The 19,255-nt window shown below is 44.0% G+C and overlaps 6 protein-coding genes across 16 annotated transcripts in view; 2 read left to right on the top strand and 4 right to left on the bottom strand.

The window, feature by feature from the left end:
• Eph (Eph receptor tyrosine kinase) overlaps window positions 1-2,478 on the bottom strand; it is a 92,865-nt gene extending 90,387 nt beyond the window's left edge. For all 11 annotated transcript variants that reach the window (XR_011545696.1, XM_070656282.1, XM_070656313.1 and 8 more), the window contains exon 1: window positions 2,350-2,478. The gene's annotated coding sequence lies outside the window, so the exon portion shown is untranslated. The remainder of the gene's footprint in view (window positions 1-2,349) is intronic.
• An 88-nt stretch (window positions 2,479-2,566) lies between these two features.
• LOC139102459 (zinc finger protein 346) lies at window positions 2,567-6,497 on the bottom strand. Its single transcript, XM_070656359.1, has 8 exons — window positions 6,218-6,497; window positions 4,174-4,647; window positions 3,994-4,067; window positions 3,701-3,853; window positions 3,509-3,603; window positions 3,002-3,321; window positions 2,850-2,918; window positions 2,567-2,754 (listed from the first exon to the last, which is right to left on the bottom strand). The coding sequence occupies exons 1-8, from the start codon at window positions 6,255-6,257 to the stop codon at window positions 2,603-2,605; spliced, it is 1,377 nt and encodes a 458-aa protein (XP_070512460.1). The 5' UTR covers window positions 6,258-6,497; the 3' UTR covers window positions 2,567-2,602.
• A 41-nt stretch (window positions 6,498-6,538) lies between these two features.
• Window positions 6,539-8,191, top strand: LOC139102474 (UPF0415 protein C7orf25 homolog). Its single transcript, XM_070656384.1, has 4 exons — window positions 6,539-6,812; window positions 6,942-7,374; window positions 7,461-7,987; window positions 8,058-8,191. Exons 1-4 carry the CDS (start codon window positions 6,657-6,659, stop codon window positions 8,142-8,144), a joined length of 1,203 nt encoding a protein of 400 aa, XP_070512485.1. The 5' UTR covers window positions 6,539-6,656; the 3' UTR covers window positions 8,145-8,191.
• Window positions 8,192-8,388: 197 nt separating this feature from the next.
• On the bottom strand, window positions 8,389-9,301 carry LOC139102614 (tetratricopeptide repeat protein 12). Its single transcript, XM_070656669.1, has 3 exons — window positions 9,166-9,301; window positions 8,913-9,107; window positions 8,389-8,825 (listed from the first exon to the last, which is right to left on the bottom strand). The coding sequence occupies exons 1-3, from the start codon at window positions 9,299-9,301 to the stop codon at window positions 8,389-8,391; spliced, it is 768 nt and encodes a 255-aa protein (XP_070512770.1).
• A 550-nt stretch (window positions 9,302-9,851) lies between these two features.
• LOC139102532 (longitudinals lacking protein, isoforms H/M/V) lies at window positions 9,852-11,150 on the bottom strand. The gene has a single exon (XM_070656480.1). The coding sequence runs from the start codon at window positions 10,988-10,990 to the stop codon at window positions 9,857-9,859; it is 1,134 nt and encodes a 377-aa protein (XP_070512581.1). The 5' UTR covers window positions 10,991-11,150; the 3' UTR covers window positions 9,852-9,856.
• A 364-nt stretch (window positions 11,151-11,514) lies between these two features.
• LOC139102654 (uncharacterized) lies at window positions 11,515-19,227 on the top strand. Its single transcript, XM_070656728.1, has 3 exons — window positions 11,515-11,941; window positions 15,874-16,098; window positions 16,446-19,227. The coding sequence occupies exons 1-3, from the start codon at window positions 11,869-11,871 to the stop codon at window positions 16,625-16,627; spliced, it is 480 nt and encodes a 159-aa protein (XP_070512829.1). The 5' UTR covers window positions 11,515-11,868; the 3' UTR covers window positions 16,628-19,227.
• Window positions 19,228-19,255: the final 28 nt, after the last annotated feature.

Below are 19,255 nucleotides of genomic sequence, written 5' to 3'. Positions count from 1 at the left end.
TGTCGTTGCGTGTATTAAGCGCGCGGTAAGATCACGATTCACGTTTCCACAAGAAGTAACGCAATCGCCAACGGAGCGTTTTCTTTTCACTCTTGTTCCCCGGTTTATTCATGCGTTTCTAATAGCTCGGTTGCGCAGCGACTGCGATTTTCTTCGCGAGTCACGGCCGATAGGTGATTTTTGCGCGTGGTACTCTCTTATCCGAGAAACTGAGCGGGGTTCGAGAGGACAACGACGGGGCCGATCGGTGGAGCCTTGAAGGAAGCGATCGGCCGGCAGGCCGATCGATTGATTTTTTCGTCACGGCGTCTGGTTGCACCGCTACTACCTCGTCGCAGGTGGCAGCGACTCTTTGCTCTGACCCGAGGCTTCTTGGAAATTCTCTCCAGTCATCGAGACGAATCCCACCGAAACGTGCGGGCTGCACGATTAATGGAACTTTATACGTTCCTCAAAATCTCCGCCGCGTCACAGATTAATTTGTGTTTTTTTTTTTTTTTCCGCCCTTGCCGGCCGCTTCGTTGGCTTCGTCGAAATCGAACCGTGTCATCGTACCTTAATCACTCGACGAGAGGCCCGCGCGAATAGAGAGTCATAAGGCCGCTCTCCCTTTTCCCGTCAAGAAGAAAATTCCGTTTGTGTACGTGGGAGTGACGAGCGTCTTATCGCGGTTATTTTATTCCGGCGTAATTGGTACGCGGCCATTTAATTTGATGACCACCGACATTCGAGAAGCGACTCGCTGGCAAGGCGACCGGCATTTCGCTGCTCGGCAAACACCAACTCGCCGAACGGCAACAGTAACGTCGTAATGACAAACTAGTCAATGATGCGATCGTAAATACAACTTGTAAGATCAATGACGCGCGGGTGTCTGTTTTGAAAACACCGCACACGTGTGCAAATTCATTAGAATAATTCACGATCCTGCCGGCACGACAACAGTGCGGCATTGAAGTTGACTCGTAGCTTTTTTGGTATGTAAAACTCAAGGCATGCGTCTCCCGCGGGAGACGAAATATCGGAAAGGAACGCGTCGACCATGGTGACGGTCATATGCGTGGTAAACAAAACAAGAGGCGAACGCGACGTTAAACTCGGCCCGGAGTCGTAAAAACTCGGCGAATCGCATTAAGATACACAGCGGTCTCGCTACGCGTATGTATACTTGACGCGAGACACTGCCGTGTCTCTTAATAAGTCAGATAATGAAAAAATTTAAGACACGAACAAACGTGAAACGTTATTTATAGAAGCTGACTACCGTCGAACGTGCCCTAATTTATATTGTCGCAGGGATTGATTCAAAATATTATTTTCGGAATCGGAAATATACGAGATAAAATTGAAAAAAAAAGTTCTAATTAGGATAGTTAAAACATTATTAGATTAACGTGTCTCTTGATATCTAAAGCGCAGATGTAGAATAAGCCGGTCGATCTAAAAGTTCGCGCGAACAGACGAACCTAACTTTGCGCGCCGCTTATGGCTTGGAAAACCAAAAAGATAAACCGCCGAGAAGAGCGACGCGGGGGGAATCGGGGCCGCTAAATTGCCGGGATTCGTTAGAAAATCGCCGGTATGCGGTGCGTCACGCATCCGGGACGAAAGGGCCAAGCGGCGGGAGTCGGGAGAGGACACCGGTGCCTCCGGTGGAATTTCGAGTACACGGCGTCGCCCGCGGCGTTGAGATTTCTCAACCCTCTCGCTCGCACACGCTCGCCCGTGAGAATTCGAGGCGGATTCAGAAATTACGCGCCGCGCCGCGCCGATCTCGAGGATTCCTTTGCAGATGGTCTCGTTTGTTCTTCTCGCATGTCTCGAGGGCCGTTCGTTTCCACCACTTTTGGACGCCTGTCATAAACGCCGCCGTCGTCTCGTCGTTTGATACTTCATTGTTGATTCATGCTTTACAGCGACGTTTTATTTCCCGTCCGCCGTTCCACGAGACACATTCGTCGCGGACGACTAAAAAGAGGCGGGAAACATCGCTCCGCCGTACGCGTCTTACGACGTAATTAATAGACGAGAGTTCGGCTCGTTCGCTCGGCCATAAAGCGCGGCGGAAGGTCGCGAGAGAAAGAGAGAAATGGAAAACGAACGGCGCATAAATTTTACGTTGCATACACGCATCCTAGCTCGAGGATTTCGCGAATCCCGCGACGCCGCAACGCGGCTCGACTTAATGATCTTCGTAATTGAATAAATGCGGAAGACGATTAGTCGCGGCGTCGAGACGCGCTTTAATGAGCCGCCGTCTAAATCACCGCGCTCGAGTTACTGCAAATTTAATCTAGAGTTAATCGGCATTTAATTTAAATAATCGCCCCGCGTAGCTAACAGACTTACGTTTCCCATCAGTCGCACCCATCAGACGCTTGATCTAGCTTCGTCTTAATTCCAGAATATTCGGTACTTCCTCCGTCCGCAGTTTAATAGTCTTCTAACGTCTCGAACCGAAGTCTATTACGAGTACCGTCTATCTCTTCATCGTAAAACCGTGACGAATAAGGTGCGTGCACGAACGCAAGGTTCGAAACTGGAGAAACAACAAGAAGAAACGCTGTTGTATTGTATTAGAAAGCATATTATCGTCACGGCTTTATTTTTTCTTGAATCTAGATTTCTTCGCCGCTACAACGGCATTGGGTAACTTTGGGTTAGACTGATTTTTGTGTTTCTTGCTCTCGACGTGCTGAGCGAATGTGGTCTCTGAGTTTAACGATAGATTGCACGGTGCACAATAATACTGCCCTGCAAAATAAAAAGTCAATTATTGTACCATTACAGAATTGCGTTATTAATTGTTAACGCTTTTTTTTTTTGTATAACAAGAAACGATATATTACCTGACGGCGTTCGATAAATAGAATAATCTATAGGTTCCGAGACGCTGAACGCGTTTTCACTCTCGGTAGCTGAAACATAACGCGGAGAATTAGTAAATTGAAACGACGTACACGCATATGCAAATTACGTTTATCTCGCTGATTGATATTACCGGGTTCAGGTACAGGGAGTCCATTGAGCCTGAGCATTCTCAAATGACGGGCTCCACGTTTGTGCGTCTCCAACTGATCTTGACGATTGGCTGAGACTCCGCACAAGTCGCAACGCAATGGCGTGGGATACGGTGGTGACGTGTAACGCGTGGATGGTAACGCGGCTGGATTCGGCATCGCAGCTACGCTGTCAGATACAATCGGTGGCATCGCCGGGGTAGATTGCGCGTCCGTTAGAAAAGTCATTCCAATACCGAAGCGACCCGTCGAATCCACCTGATTGTACTGATTCTGAGTTTGCGGTAGCTTCTTCGAAGGCCTGTAAAATTATAACACTGTAATTATCACGGTAAACGTGACCGTGCTTGTATTACGTTCGTTATGCGTATTAAATTAGTAAAATAAATATATTATATTACGAATTTTGTGGCTTAGCAATAACAATGTATAACGTACATATTGTTAACGCGATTATTATTGGATAACGTGAATGCAGATGTTCATACCTTGCACGGGGCCCGCCGTTCGCTGCCCTAATGTGCTTTTTGCCCGCGTAGTGTTGCGTGGCGTCTGTTTGCGACGTAAACCACGTTTTGCATATCTAGCAATGTAGATCGTATGCAAGGTACATTAATATGCAATTTATGTATTATGTATGTAAATACATAATTTTAGGCGAAACATTGTAGGCCTCTTACATCACAGTAATTTTGCCAGTCGTTATTGGTCGTGCTGCTCACTTGCCCGTCATCCGTTTTCTGTTTTTTAACGCTCTGATTGAGAAACATCGATACTTTTTTCTGATGCGGCTTGCCGTCATAGTGCAATTTCGCTTGCAACGTAGAATTCATCTGCAAAGTACGATATCGTCAATATAAAACGCTCAGAGTTACAATTATATATACAATTGCAAATAATTATTCACAAACTAAGACTAAATTGAAACAGAGATAAGTGTCTAATTATTCGATTACAATTAGCCGGGTCTTACGACTGCATTGCACAGATCACACTTGAGCGGTTTCATCAGCGCCGACAATTCCCTCTGCGCGCTCGCCACTTTCTCTGCAAAATAAGATCAACAGTTTATTTCTCTCTATTCTTCAACTGTTCTTCAACGTTGAGATTCATCGCGCGTACTTAAATACATTTTCAAACGCTTTCTTATTACCTGCATCCTGTGCCGGATCGATAAACTCATTTTTGCGTTTGTAAAAGTTCTTGCTCTTGGGCTTTCCCATGGCTGGGGTCGCGGGCGATATTACCGTCGTGGTAGCTGCACCTTTGTAGGTCGGATCGTACCATTGAGCGTAGAGCTCTGAGGTATCATTGTCGGTAGCAATCCACCAGGGATTCGAGGTTGGTGGTTGTCCTGGAGTTTGCGGTATCGTTGAATGCAGCATGTACGGATTCGGTGGTACGACAGGCACCGAGTTCGGGAAGGTGCTCAGGCTCGGAGAAGCCCCATCGGTCACCGCCGGGGTCGTCGTCACGCTCTCGCTCGTTGTTTCGGGTCGTTGCTGCTGCGTCGTTGACTGTTCATTGCTGCTCGAAGGTTTCCCCGAAGACGGCGGTGGCGGTGGCGGTGGTGGTGGTGGCGGCGGTGGCGGAGGTGGCGGAGGCGGTGGCAGGAAACATTCGAGTCCTGTTGCGAAAGAACATAGATAAGTTGAAGGGTCCAAGTGGTCGCGCGGGGGCGGAAAAAAAAAAGGAATCCCCAACCGGAACAGAGTGGTATCATATTTTTCTCGCTTCAAGGCGCTCAGGAATTTATAAAGTCGAAAGCTGTAAATCATGCGACATCCCGCAGGTTTATTGCGGCAATTTCTCACGTCATTGTCGTTCCATTGTGAAAGAAAAACTCTTCTCGGATCTATAACACGGCGCGGTAATTACGCGGCGTATTCGTGCCGTCTTATTTATACTTTTTACCAGGTCGTTTTTTTCTATATATTTTTTTTTCTTTCTTTTTTTTACGGAGGCTTAACGGTAAAGCGAGGAGAGAACAAAGGAAGAAAGGGAGGCCCTTTCTTTCGTCAAGCGCGCCGGGCAAGTTTATTAGCGTACTCGGACTCGCAGCCAGGCGTTATTCTCGCCGGTGCCGATTCCTGGCGAAATCCCGCAGCCGCGGACTGCGAGATTTACGATCGCGATAATGATCGCGGACCCAGGGTGAATCGCTCGGGAGAGAAAAGCGCGCAGGTAAGCCGGGTGGCGCCGTTAACACGTGATAGTTATCGCGCTATTATAACTTACAGGAGAATCGCATTTAATCGCGCGCGATACACGCGTCGCGTTAATTCGCGCGGGCAAAGATCTGCAACAATGCGTCTCGTCGTCCAAACATATTTTGTCGCGCGTTTGTGCTGCAGTGACCGGTGCAACGTCTTCGTGGGCTCGTGCTTGGCCGCTCAACATCCTCGACTACGATTTGTATAGACGGACTTCGTCGTGGCGCGTTACATAATCGATATACACGAGCAGACGAAAGAAATATCGCCCGGTCGCGTAATTTGAATGCTCGCGTGCCTCAAGGTCTCTTCATTCAGAACCCAGATAACTCCCACCCGTGACGTCACTCCGTTTTCCGTCGACGGCTGTTGAACAAGGACAGAGTAACCTCACGAGCGAGAATCATCTGGGTTTCGGCGTCAATGGAGAGCAGCACTTGCTGGAGGCGTGAATTTTGGCTCGAACGTTATTACAGACATTTACATAATTACTTTGTTTCTGTTAATGACTCAAAATATAAATCGGCTATATTAATTTATAAATTTTTATTCTCCCCTCCCCCTCCTCCTCTTGCGATTTTTTTCGGGTTTGTCCTTCGCCAGTTCTGACAATTAGAATTTGGTCCGACATAAAAGTCGACAGAAGTGGACGTTAAGAGACCGAAAGGTGAATCGTAGATTAGATCTGGCACGACATAACTTTGCAAACGTGCACGTTGCGTGATCCGTGCACTCCGCGCTCGCAATTTGCTCGCTAACGTGTACACACGCACGTAATAATCGGCTCGTCCGGCGAGTCACGGTTCGACGTTTTCGAGCGATCCCGAATCGCGCGCTAATTGAGGCAATCCTCGGGAAGCCCGAGACGTCCGGCGAGATTCCTAGGAACGCGCCAAGGATCTCTATCGTCATATTGTTGTCGCGAGGAGAAGGGGGAAAGAAAAGAAGGTAGCAGGATCGTCTCGGGAATAACGAACGACTCACCCGGCACTTCCGGATTCTCGATAATCTTCATGCCGGACATCTTTTCGCTTCAACGGCCTCGAAGGAAGGCTCTTCACCGTGGTTCACGTGGACGTCGCAGTTCCGTGTCGCGGGCTCGTCGTCCTCGTCCTCGTCCTTCTGACGACGACTCGCGTCACGAAGCACCGCTCAACGTTGCGCCGCGTCGACATCGACTGTCGCTTGTCCTGGGTGCACACCGCGGCGAAAAGTGTTTGGTGAGGTTAATTGAGGCGGGCTTGACACAAGTCACGGTGAGCCGACGACATTACGCGAGCGTGTGATATTGACCGGCGGCGCGAGATGGCTGCACGCACCGTGCACAACGCGCGCGACCACTGTCGCGTGCAATCGCTGGGAGGATTCGATTCCGCTCGCGCGATCGAAGCCGAGGCGCGGTCTCCTCTCGCCCGCCGTGACGATGGAAGGCGACACGGACGACGTGCTGCTGCAATGCCTCGAGGAGAAAATCGCCAGCGGCCGCGGTATGGTCGAGCGACTGCGACTCATGAGCAAGATCGACGGAATTGATAAGCTGGTCCGGAAAATTCAGCAGGAAATCAAGTTCTTGGAGAAGGTGAGGGAATCTTGAAACGAATGCGTCGCGTAAATTTAGATTCCGGGCTCAATTTTTTGTTTTATTTAACGTAATAAGTCCACGGCGTCGAGATTAGTAAACTGACAATTTTATGATGTTCTCACAAAGGTACAATGCACGGGGAATTTGAATAAGAAGCACCTTCAAAGCTCAAACCTGACTCACCTAGACGCTATGGTGGCTCGACTGTCCTGTGCCAAAGATCTCACTAGCGTGATGAGACCTTTCAAATATCAGAAATCTCGCATGGAGGTTGACTTGGTATGTAATAGTGGTGCTTCCTGGGTAAAAGTTATCGCTAGGAATGCCAGAGCATTAACTCTGATATCTCTTGGAAATGGGGAATATGGACAGAAATCTATCCTGGATCAAGCAGACTTGTATCTTGCATGTAGCAAATGTCATCTGCATCACTATAGGCCACCAGATGTGATATTTCACTTTGCTTATGGAATTGAAGTTCCACTTGCCTTGCAACTGGAGCAAATGGGCATCATAGTAGAGGGAGAGAGGATAGACACGAATGATGAGAACTTAAACAGTCAGTATAACATTTCTAATAAAGATAAAAATAAGAAATATAACTTTGCATATACTTATTGTTTCCTGCTTATTTTTTGGAGGTAGAACAAGATGAGCTGGATTTATCCAAAGAATCTAGGAGTGATTCTGAAAAGGACTTAGATGTGGACCTGCAGTCATTGAATACATCTATGCTGTCAAATGAGATAAAACTTCTGAACCTAGATGTATCAGCCCTCCTGGCTTATGTTACAAACATGACTAATGGATACAGCAATTATATTTATCGGGAGCCACTACTTACGCAACAAGCAGAAATGGAGAGAAAACGTCCCATAAAATTAATTCTGGACAATCGGTTTCGGGACAAGGAACTTATGATCTGTCGGACGGCGTATAATAACTTCATGAATATAATCGATGTCATCGGTGGTCCGCAAGAAACGCAGCGTGCCCATGAATTGTTAAAGAGAGTTCGAATTGTTGACGACGTAACCAATGGACGAATTATGGAGCTACGTTTGGGCGGTAAAATTAAAGATCGATCGCGATTAATTTTCGCAACTGGCGAAAGTATGAAAAGCATCACTGTCTCAGCTAATGAAGGATTTGTGAGAGCAGCACGCATGCAGGTAGATATATTTATTGTACAAAACTGATTTACGATCTTGAAATGTTTTAATATAATGTTCTTTTTTTCAGGGCGTTGAGTGCACAGTTTTCCTACACGAACCGAGATCTCTATCAGAAATTAAAGAAGGTAATGCAAAAAATATAGAACAATCTTGATATTGTTCAGAACATCTAGGCGATCGCAATAAAAGTATATACTGGCACTAGGCATTAAAATGTTAATTTATTAATTTATATATATTATATAACATGTTTATTACGTGGAATAATACTCCGGAAAGACAAGCTACTGTACTTCATTATTGATTACCTAAACGTTATACTTGTCAAACTAAAGGTTTATATTTTCTTCAAATTCTGTAAGAAGTAAAATAAATTATTACGTGAAAGATGTGTAAAATTATAACATGTTTAAAATATATATACACGTATGTTCGATCGTACCATTAATATATTTATTGTAATGAGGATTTCTTTCTCTAGCCATCTCTATATATTCTTGACATTTTTCTCTATTTTTTAGATGCATATAGCACTTAGCACTATTCAAAAGTGCTTTCAAATTTGAGTCGGTCACTTTCAATGCCCATTCGCAGTCGTGCAATGCTTTTTCGAATAATCCGAGATTCATGTATGATAACGCACGATTATTCCATAATACGGAGGAGTCTTTTCGTTGTTCCAACGCTTTACTGTAATAATTCACGGCTTTCTCGTAATCACCTTCTCGAAACGCACCGTTTGCAATTCTTTTCAGGGTTTCCGCTCGCTCGTTTCTAATTTTACGATCTTCAGCTCGTTTTTTTGCGTCAGCTTCCACACTCTTCATAAACATTTCTATGTGTGCAAGCCATGTCGATTTATTATTTATCATTGTCCATCAAATAAATGAAAGCGCAGTGTATGATAAAAGGATTAATTTACCTTTTGAGATTTTATCCGGATCACCAGAAGAGTCATCCTTTAACGGATATTTATTAATTACTGTACGATCGGTTTTAATTCTCACATCTCCACAGACATCTTTGTAAACTCCTTTCTTTAATATTTCGTCAGCTAACTTTGTCCCACATTCTTGCTCCTCTCGATCGGCAGACGCTAATTTCTTAACAATTTTTTCTTGAACGAAAAATTTTATTAACACAAATTCGCAATGTAACAAATATTTGGTGCTTACCTACTTCGGTGACGCGATGCATAAAATTTTGAAACTCTTCCTCGGTCGCGTTTCTGTCTGGATTTAACATGTCAATAATACGATCAGCTTGTTCGGTTTTATTACAACTTATTTTATTCTTTATACTTGTATCCATATTTTATGTAAAATCGTAGGAACAATTGCAAAAATTCTTTTGTATGTGTTAGATGTTAAGTAGGAGAAGCGTCAAGTTTGCCTCCATCATGTTTACTTCCAAGGAAACCGCTATACAATTTAGTTGCTAAGGACTATATATCTACTGTGACTGTTTTGTGATATTCAACACCGGTATTGAAAATCTATCATTTTTATCACGTGTATAACAGATTTCTAATCCCGGTAATCAATACCAAAATGCAGACTGCATACTTGCACATATAAGTAACGTAACTGATATTAATAAAATAAATACTAGCATAAATACATAAATACTATTAATGAAATTAATATATAAATGATAATTAAATAATATTAATATTAATTTCAAAATCAGACATTATAGCTTTACTACAAACGTAAAGTTAGGTAATACAAATTGAGAAAATAACAAGCAGTTAATAAATAGTCAAACTTATAATATTATATACATGAACGTCAAAGTATCGTATGCAAGAAGAACATGTAGTGAAATTTATATACGATCCTCTTGTTCGCCTTACAAAAAATCACATTAACCGTTTGAATCTTTTCTAGATGGAAACTTCGTATGAAGACGAATGTCTTTATTTAATGGATGAACCATTATTTCAGAAAAAAAACGCGTGGCTTTATTGCTGTCTGAATGTTCAATATCAATTTCATCTTCTAGAGGGTCCATATCAGTGATCTCCAGATCTGAAGATACATCAATCTCGTTCTTTAGATAAATCAGAAAACTGTTGTCTTCATTGGCCTTCATCTTGTCTTTTCTTCTGTCCAGTTGCTCGTTTATTCTAGTCTCTGACAGAGAAGTAGATGGTTTTCCTGCCATGATTTCTACCTCGTCCATGATGCAACGTACTTTCTTGGACGATGGCTTGTTTGTTATTGCGGATAACACGCTGGGCCAGGTAATCTCGGGCTGCGGAGGTAACTCTTTTTTTCTCTTACGCTGCGACCTTCTCACTCCACTGCTTGTACTTGGCTCATTAATGTCTATGATACTGATACCGGAGTTGCTCGTCTCCAGTCGTTGGCACAGCTCGCTTATGTTGATCTCCTCGTTCTTTGGCGTCTCCTGAGGAACTTTGGCGGTCATTTTGTAGGGATTTTGCGGAGATTTCGGCATTAGCTTGGCTTGCATGGCAGCTTTGACCTGCGCTTTTGTGCTCACCTCGTGTTCACCGGCGACGCTTCTGCCGGACGAGTTCCTGGTCTCCTCCAGCCTGAGACGCGATACCGTTGTCTTCTTCGATGCGTCGTAATGCTCTATGTTGTTGGAGTCGTCGCTGGACAGTAGTGAGGACGGGATGTGCCGGAGCCCGGTGACCTCGAGGATCTCTGCGAGCTTGAGCAACCTCTTAACCTCGCTCTGCACCACTTGTATTTCACCGCAGTACATGAAGTTGACGAGGGTCTTGAGATCGTCGGCCTCGATGTCGTGCAAAACGATCATCGGGTGCGGGTGCTCGCTGGCCAACAACAATCGGCGGAAGAAGGAGCTCGAGTTGGCCAGAACCATCTTGTGACACTTGAGAATCGTCCCGTCCTTGCACACCAGAGAGAGATCGACGAACTGCTGCTTCTCGTAACAAGTGTCGAGCGAGCCTATCATATGTGTCGAGAAGCTCTGCCACCTGAAGCTATACACGGAGTCCTCCTTCATTGCGACACTTTTCAGTCAACTTTCGGCGGACGAAATTTCACGAGCAGGCGACGCGAGAAATGACTCAGCTAGCGGCGTTTCTGACAACAGCATTCGCCATGACACCACGTGCCGCTGTTATCGTCACGAAGCCATACGATTACAGACCCGCTGGCTGGAGGAACTCCGATCGCTCTTGGTGGTATCACAACATGCGCACGCGTGAGCACGTCATCGCGACGCAATCATGTTACGATCTTTACATTTTCAGTGAGAATATTTTCGGCACTCGGTGACCTTTAAACGTTAAATATAAAAAAAAAATAGGAAGAGAAGGAAGACCTGATTGTTTGAAGAGAGAGTTCAAGTGCCTGGAGAAGAAACTACATTTTAATAAAATCAATAAAATAAATCGCGGCATTCGCTGCCCGGTTCAAAGTTCCCGCTCCAAGCCCTCGAGCGGCGACGAGAAGAGGCGCGAAATATCGACGGCCGCGACATCTCGACAGCGTCCAATTGGTTTTGATAATTGCAAATGGTCGGTTAATAACAGATGATTGAACGCGTTCGGCGCGGCGCGGCGGCGTGGCATTTATCTGTCAAAAGCGGTGGCGGCCGTAGCGTTGTGACGCGCCGCCGGGCCGCCCGTTGAGCGTTGAACCCGGCGGAGGTGCGGAAGACCCCGGAGACGCCGAGAAGAGGGGGCGGCCTAACCCCGACACGGCGACGGCGACGAGAGCGACGGCACACACGGCGGCGACGACGACGCGGCACCGACGAGGGAGTGACGGAGAGAGCGAGACGTGCGGGACGACCTTTGAATAACCGACGCGTGCACGTTTTATTATTATGTGATCGCGACCCGCGCGCAACTTCACGGACGAAGAGGCGAAGGAAAGATGCGGGGCACCGACGTTCTCTGCTGCCTCATCGCGGCGACCCTTGCCGTTCTGCCGACCTTTGCTCGTCCAGGTGAGTACGCACGTTGGATCTTTTTAGTCGCCTCCGCGTACGGAAAGGGAGAGAGAGGAGGAGGAGAGCGTCGTGCCAGGCCCGCTGTCTGGCTGGTGAATTAAAGCCCGAGCGGCCGCGAAATTGCTTCGTCCGAGTCACCCCAAGTTAACCACAATGGTCTTCTTCCGCTCTTTCTCTCTCCCTCTCCCTCTCCGTCCCTCTTTCGTTGCCGGCGTCTCCATCGTTTCTTCTCAAAATCCGGGATTCGGGGAGAAGCATCTTTGGCCCGCGGAATCGGCCCGCAACACGTGTGACGCTCTCACTCTTTCTCTTTTTCTCTCTTCTTCTTGAGTGTGCTCGTTCTCGCATTTCCGGCGACCCTGTGTCGAAATTAAGGCGCAAAAAATTCGGTTTTTGAAAAACGTCTTTTAACTACCGTGACACTTTGTTCCCTGTATTTTTTTTTTTATGTAAAGCGGAAGAGACCACCGAGTCGAAAAGCAATCAGCGGTCATTGAAATTGCTAAATAGCAATTAACGATATCACGACGATAATCGCCAATTGTTTTCAGATGCCTAGCAAACTTTAATTCGAAACTTTTCGAGTCAACTTGGAGCAGTTCGCATTAAGTATTTTTCACATTCTACAAATTATCATAATAAGCACATCTTTAATGCGCTACGCGGAATTACGGGAAGCATTAACGGCGATAACTTAGCGATATCGTGTTTTGCAATCTGTCGACCGCGATATGATAGAAGTGTAAATAATTAGCGTGGTGATACGCAGATTGGTATTCAAAAAAAGACATCGAGCCTCTTCGGCAAGAAAGTAAGAAAAATAATAATTAAATTGCTGATAAAAATTTCACCCGCATTCTTTATCTGCGCAAATCTTGTTGAAATTCTTCGCAGGTTGATTTATCGGACAACTATTTTTTTTTTTTTTTTTAATCTCAACCGGCGTATCTACGAATCACCGTGTCTCCCTTTTTTTCTCTCTGCTTCGTGACATAATCCTCGATAGCTGCGGGGTAGAAATCGGACCGTGACGCAATTAGCAAGCGCCACGTCAGTTCATTAATTACATCGCGATACTGATTCGTACATGTGTCTTTTTTTGCCTCGCGTGTATATTTTTATCTCGTGCGTTGTTGGCACGGACGACGCGCGCGATACCTTTTATCTAAAAAAAAAAAAAAAAAATTTTAATAGAATAAAAAAAAACGCGTTGTCGGTTTTTACGGGACGTTCTACCGCAGTCGATCGCGATATCATTATCTTCACAACTTCGTCAGCTCGTTTCCTTTGAAAAATCCTTTTTTTTTTACGTGTAAAGTTTCCGGAAATCCGCCGACCGGCTCGCTTCACAAATCGGATCCGCGATCAGCTTCACGACGTCGACGTTCGCGGTTCATTTTCGTCGATCGTCTATCTGCACCGTGTCTCGAAAACGAGACAGTTCGAGAACGCCGCAGGCCGTTCCACGTTGCAGCAGCCCTCTGTGTATTAATTTAAATAACCGGAAGGTTATATAAGTCCGCGCGAAGAATTCGTCGGGAAGAAAACCAGCGTCCCGGAGCACTGCAGCATCCTCGGCGAGGAAACGCGCGATTTCCTCCGCCTACTCTCTTTTACTTTCATTGCGCGTTTGTTTATTTCGCTTACACGTGTAGTGCACGTGGCCGGTCGCCCGCTCGCGCTCGTTCTCGCAACGGAATAGTACGGAGAACACTAATGACGAAGCATTCTCAACAATATGTACATGGGCCCCGAAATAAATTCACGTGAGCTGTTTACTGGTTGGAGTAACCAACTCCGCTTTTTAATATACTTTTTTTTTTAATATTTTAACGCCAATTGCTTGATTGATCGATGCTCGGCAGCAACGTTCGGCGTCTCCTTCACTTCTTCTTTTTTTTTTTTCCTCGTGAAGTTAATCGATTTGGCAAACGGGCTGCTCGTATATCAGCCTTTCGATACGCCGCACCTCCCGAGGCAATTTTGTTAAAAGGATGTTTTATATATAAGATACGCCTTCGGGGGAAATCCCAAGTGAAGACTTGAGTCTTGCGCGGTTACTCGCGGACTCGTACATAATAAACGAGACGAGCCCACGAGGGATACGCGTGTTACGCGCTGCACGTAAAATTCTCTGGCGAGTTCGCGTTTTACGCGGCGAAACTCGGTCGGGCGAAATTGGATAGCCGGCGCGGAATTGAGCGAGGACACGCGAAGAGTGTGCGTATAGCTTTCTTTTCGAGAAACATTCAGTTTTATGGATAGCGCTCGGAACATGAGTTTTCACTCTGGAGTATATTGAATCTGCGCCGGGCTGCGTTCTACATTTTTTAGCATTTTTTTCCCCCCCTTCTCTTTCTGTCGCACTCTGAGACGTATCGGTGATACCGCTCGTGTCGCGATAAGCGGCGGCAAGTCGATTCTTTTAATTACACTAGCGAAGTTTGTGGAATTGCCTCGATTTCGCGCAATCGTAATCGCCGCCTTATCGATCGGGATTTTTCAGTAGTTAAAGATACAATATATGTTTTAGTAACTCGAGATACTGCCAGTCGTTGTTCGTACCAAGTATCGACGGAGTATCGGTTATCGATATCCGATTTCTCTTTATGCTAATGTAATGACGTTCCTTTTACATATTAACGTGCAATGCCGGTCGTTTATTTTTTTAAAACCCCGATTCTAATAAGCGTGCGGTATAATAATAAAAACGTCGCTGTTGCAAGCGGCGAGAATAATTCGGAAGTGCTTCGGGTGATCTATCGCGACTCATTCTCTTCCGGCATCGCTTCGAATTCTGTATTATCGAAGAGAAGGCAGTTACATAATCCGAATATGATCTTGGCCCACGATAGAAGCGTCCGGTCGAACGGAATTCTTCGATTCCGGTGCGGATCGCCCGCTGCCGAGGCTTCATGAAAGCTAAGATGAACAGGCTCTTTGTTCGCCCGAACAGCTCGATTTTACGACGTTATCGCGGAAAAGTGATCCGCATTGTCCCGCCGACTCGGCAAGAATGCGGCAAATGGATCGGATGCGGTATCTCGAAATCCTGAAATCGCCGTAACCCTACACCGGCGAATCCGCCGGTCTGAATTACGTGATTATATTCAACGATCCTCGTGAGCGGTCGACGTAAATCGCGACGATGCTGCAAAGTCGTATACAACGACGTAATGCTAATTTTATTCGCGCAGGCGAAATCTCGTTGCGCAAAACACTTTTTTTTTGACATATTTTTTAAAATATGTTTAATATATATTTCTTTTTACGGCGCACACGCATTATTCTTGATTCACGCGTATTGGCGTATACGCATTTAATCGGTTTATTGAGGAAAGTGTCACGAAACACCGACGACGTTATTGAATTAATGCGGCATCAGTCATTTTAATAAAAATCAAGCCCTGTAATACGCTTGACTCAACCTCGGCGCGGTCGACTCCTCGTATATATGCTATTGGTAAAACGAATTCATCTCTATTAACTGATTCAGCCAATCATGCGTCACGCGGTCTCGGCGGAGTTACGAAAATGCTATTCATCCTCGCGTCTCTTTGTGTCTTCTGCTCGGGATGAGATAATAAAGAAACACTGTCCGGTGATAAGGGGACTGATAAGGAACGTATTGCCTTCGATTGAGACCCGCGCGTCGATTAATCATCGATTCATGTATGCGGGTGCATTATTAGCTTTATCTTTTCGATATCGCACAGGCGTGTCGTTCGAAGTCTTTGAATTGTGAATTTGCGAAAGTTCTTGATTCGGCGCGAAGTTCGTACGCAATTTGTCGCGTTTGAGAAGGCAAATCGGTTTTTAAAGAGCAGTTTCGGATTGTGGGCCGGTTGGACGGAAGCTGGAGAAGTACCGCTGGATGCTGGACCGGCGAATCACTTTACGTTTTAAGTATTGACGACGATTCTTTTCAGATGGTGTCGAGCAGCGCACGACGTGCGACACGTCGAGTCTCAACTCGAGTTGCAAGAAGAACGAGAGATGCGTTGAGGGCAGCAATGGCGTGCAAGCCTGCGAATGCAATCGAGATTTTTATTTCGACATCAACAAGAAAGAATGCGTTAAACTCGCACCCACGGTGACGAGCGTCAACACGACCGACTTCAAGCCGGAACAGAGGTCCGAGTCCGAAGGAGGAGGTACGTGCACATCGAGAGACGCGGTAACTCGCAGTCGTCGCATGCTTGCTTTGGTCTTCGCCGTGGATCTCACGGCGAGGAAGTCGGTAGTCGCTCTTTTAACAGACATCAGGATCTTGTGTTTGTCGCCTTTCCAAGGTGTACTTAGAGAGATATTTCGCGGATAATATCCGAGCCCGCTCGATCTTGGCGCGTGATTAGATAACCGCGCGCTCGCGCGTTTTACTGTTCCATTATTCGTTCGCTGATATGATGAAAAGAGAAACGGCGGGATGTAAGACCGATTCGTTAGAGTTAACAGCCAACCGACGGCGTTGGCGACTAAATTTTCAATCAATTCCATTTAGGTAGCTCCGTAGCCGCCGGTCTGCTAATACCCACCTTCCTCATAGTGGTCGGTGTGCTACTGTACTTTGGTGCGAGGCGGTATAAGTGGCTGCAGCGGTTTCGACAGTATCGTCACAATCGTTACGGCAACGTTATAGTCACGAGAGACGATGACGACGACGACGATCCACCGATAGCGTAAAATAATAAATAATATGTGTGAGAGAGATTTGTAGGAACGCATCGGCTCCGCGTGTACCAAACGAATTGAGCTTGAGTAAGTGTGACGTGTGCTTGTCTACTGGTGCGAGGCTGCAGTTACGCGGAACGTACATTTGATCGGTGACATTTGATTGATTTCTTTGGGAGTCGTCATTACTAATTTCCGTGCGTCAGCGGGGAACTGCAGCCGCTGGATGCACGAGGGATGGGGAACGAAAATGAATTATGAGGCCAAATATAAAGACGCACATGCGCGAGTAATTATGCTTTTACAATCGATCCTGAGATGGATCGCCAAGTCGCCAGGAATGTGAAACGAGGTAAACGAATTAATTATAATTAATAAAATAAAATTATATGTAATTTTGTGTAATAATTATAGATTTTCGATATAAATTGCAATGAATGAATTAATATGTGGACAGCAATAAATAGAAATAAGCCGCACAAACGAGCTGACTTTTTATGTCCGGCACGTGTGTTGGGCTTATTTATATCCCTTCACGTATTTTTAATTTCAAAAAGTGGAGTACTTTCGAAAGTTTTTAACGCCTCTTTTGGGTCCATCAACGACTGCGTAAAAGCATTGTTATTCTCACGCTAGAGTTGCTGAATCTATATTTATATGTGATGGTTGTAAGAAATATAAAACATTATGAAAACTTTAGGATAATTTTAAACCTACTCTGAGAGGATAATTTTTTACATTGATATTAATAAGCTGGTCAGTAAATTTCACTATTATTAATGAATGTATAATAATCTGGTGATCGTTCTCGCATCACCATCTTCGCTATAGCGAAACTTAGGGATATTATATTAAATGTTGTGTCATTATTGCGGATAAGATCACGTCTATTCTCTTTTACAGTAATACTCGATACAGTAATATGTATATTGAACAAATTTTCTTTCGAAAGCATTTAAATTACTGTTTTGTTTTTAAGATAACTATTAACTTCCGTATTTATATAAAAGTTATTAAATATCGAGTTTGGAATTTGGGTGTTTAATAAGAAATTAGTCCAATTCGAATATTTAATAATTTATATCAATATTTTCTTGCAGGTTTACAAGATAACGTAATCTTTTCTATTAATGAACTAATATTTAATTAATTAGTTTAATCTCTGATCCGGAATGTCGTTTTTAGTAATTCTGGCTTTTACATGCGACGTGTACTAAATAAATCAAATTATTCTTGCGAGTCCAAATTAGTACTTATTTTAATTGCAAAAAAAGAAAAAAAAAAAAAGGCAATTGGGATTGCATTTATACCGAAAGAACTTTGTGGTTTTTAATCTCCTCGATGTTTCTGTAACATAATAATATCTGTAAATAATTTTTGCTATCTGGGACTTCATAATCTTGCCAGCAACATGTTCTTCCTGTAAGTTAATCTAATCTAATTGTGATTGGAAATTGTATTATCTATATTTCATTTACGACGCGGGCTTTGGCCCATAAAAGATTAACGGAATAAGCTTTCAAGAGTTATACGTATTACATCCTATTCTTGTACTCTATCATTTTTGTACAGAATCTATGCATTAGAGCTCGGAAAAAATCGTAGCAACTATTTCAGTGTATAGTAGTAACCGTCAGTCGCCGTCTAGATTTGATATTTTTATAGTTTGCAAGTACAAATCTAAGAGGCGACGAGTGGTACTGGCGAATTACTATTGCATTAGTTTTTAATATAGCGACAACACGTTCATGATCGATCCAAAGGCTAGTACTGTCTGCTCATTTGTTATTACGTCAGCGCATCTTTATGATTTGACTAAATGTCCTGTTACTATTGCAGCCACAGTTATGCAAAAGCTGCGCGTGTACTACAAAAACCCGACATTCACAGCGACTGCTATTTGCATATACGTGGCTCCGTTAAGTTTTCAATCATGTTTCTGTGATGTATTTTATGTATGACTGAATCTTTATTGTTGACCGATTGCATTTTCTTGGCACATTAATCTAATGAAGTATTTTCAGTGTAAATATTACATACTGTTGCTAATACCAATGTTCGACACATTTTTTATTATTGTATATATAAGGTGTTTTTGAAGAAAAGAAAAAAAAAGGGAAAAGAAAAAAGAAGTCTGACCAAAGTTTCTATTCTCTTTTAAAATTGAGAAAAGTTGACATCAACATGCACTTTGAGCAACTGTATACTTCGAGGCTTTTTTCAAGTGTCGATAATAAATTTTCACAAATTTATGTTTGCAATTGCTTTAAGTCTAATTTAATTAATTTAAATTAACGTTACAACAATCAGGTTAATAAAAAATAAATTACAGATCTTTCAAAAACACTGTATATATTTTACACATTAAACAGGCAGTGTAAGTAGCAGCATTATTTAAGATCATTTAAAAGAAAAAAGAAAAACAAAAAAATTGTCGCTTTAAACCTTAGTGCGGTTGTTTATTTGGTTGCCTTTACGATTACCGAACTTTTCGACTTTCTAACTTTTACCAGTTTTTTATAATGACAGATATTTTGTTGTGTAATTCATGTCATTCGTACTATGAAGTACAAATAAAAATAAAAATCCTTGAAAATTTTTGCACAACTAAATATTTCTGACTGCTGCTTTGTCACCACA

Source organism: Cardiocondyla obscurior, linkage group LG01 (genome assembly GCF_019399895.1).
Source record: "Cardiocondyla obscurior isolate alpha-2009 linkage group LG01, Cobs3.1, whole genome shotgun sequence".
Lineage (NCBI taxonomy): Eukaryota > Metazoa > Arthropoda > Insecta > Hymenoptera > Formicidae > Cardiocondyla > Cardiocondyla obscurior.
Note: the sequence above shows the minus strand (reverse complement) of the source record. Positions and strands in the feature narration are given on the sequence as shown.

Coding starts and splice junctions, on each gene's coding strand:
- LOC139102459 (XM_070656359.1), bottom strand. CDS start 6,257: ATGTCCGGCATGAAGATTATCGAGAATCCGGAAGTGCCGG. Junction 3,854..3,993: donor GTGATCTGTGCAATGCAGTC/GTAAGACCCGGC, acceptor CGTACTTTGCAG/ATGAATTCTACGTTGCAAGC. Junction 2,919..3,001: donor ACTCCCTGTACCTGAACCCG/GTAATATCAATC, acceptor GTTATGTTTCAG/CTACCGAGAGTGAAAACGCG.
- LOC139102654 (XM_070656728.1), top strand. CDS start 11,869: ATGCGGGGCACCGACGTTCTCTGCTGCCTCATCGCGGCGACCCTTGCC. Junction 11,942..15,873: donor GCCGACCTTTGCTCGTCCAG/GTGAGTACGCAC, acceptor GATTCTTTTCAG/ATGGTGTCGAGCAGCGCACG. Junction 16,099..16,445: donor GTCCGAGTCCGAAGGAGGAG/GTACGTGCACAT, acceptor AATTCCATTTAG/GTAGCTCCGTAGCCGCCGGT.
- LOC139102474 (XM_070656384.1), top strand. CDS start 6,657: ATGGAAGGCGACACGGACGACGTGCTGCTGCAATGCCTCGAGGAGAAA. Junction 6,813..6,941: donor AAATCAAGTTCTTGGAGAAG/GTGAGGGAATCT, acceptor GTTCTCACAAAG/GTACAATGCACGGGGAATTT. Junction 7,375..7,460: donor GAATGATGAGAACTTAAACA/GTCAGTATAACA, acceptor TTTTGGAGGTAG/AACAAGATGAGCTGGATTTA.
- LOC139102614 (XM_070656669.1), bottom strand. CDS start 9,301: ATGGATACAAGTATAAAGAATAAAATAAGTTGTAATAAAACCGAACAA. Junction 9,108..9,165: donor GCATCGCGTCACCGAAGTAG/GTAAGCACCAAA, acceptor TTTTCGTTCAAG/AAAAAATTGTTAAGAAATTA. Junction 8,826..8,912: donor TCCGGATAAAATCTCAAAAG/GTAAATTAATCC, acceptor TTGCACACATAG/AAATGTTTATGAAGAGTGTG.
- LOC139102532 (XM_070656480.1), bottom strand. CDS start 10,990: ATGAAGGAGGACTCCGTGTATAGCTTCAGGTGGCAGAGCTTCTCGACA.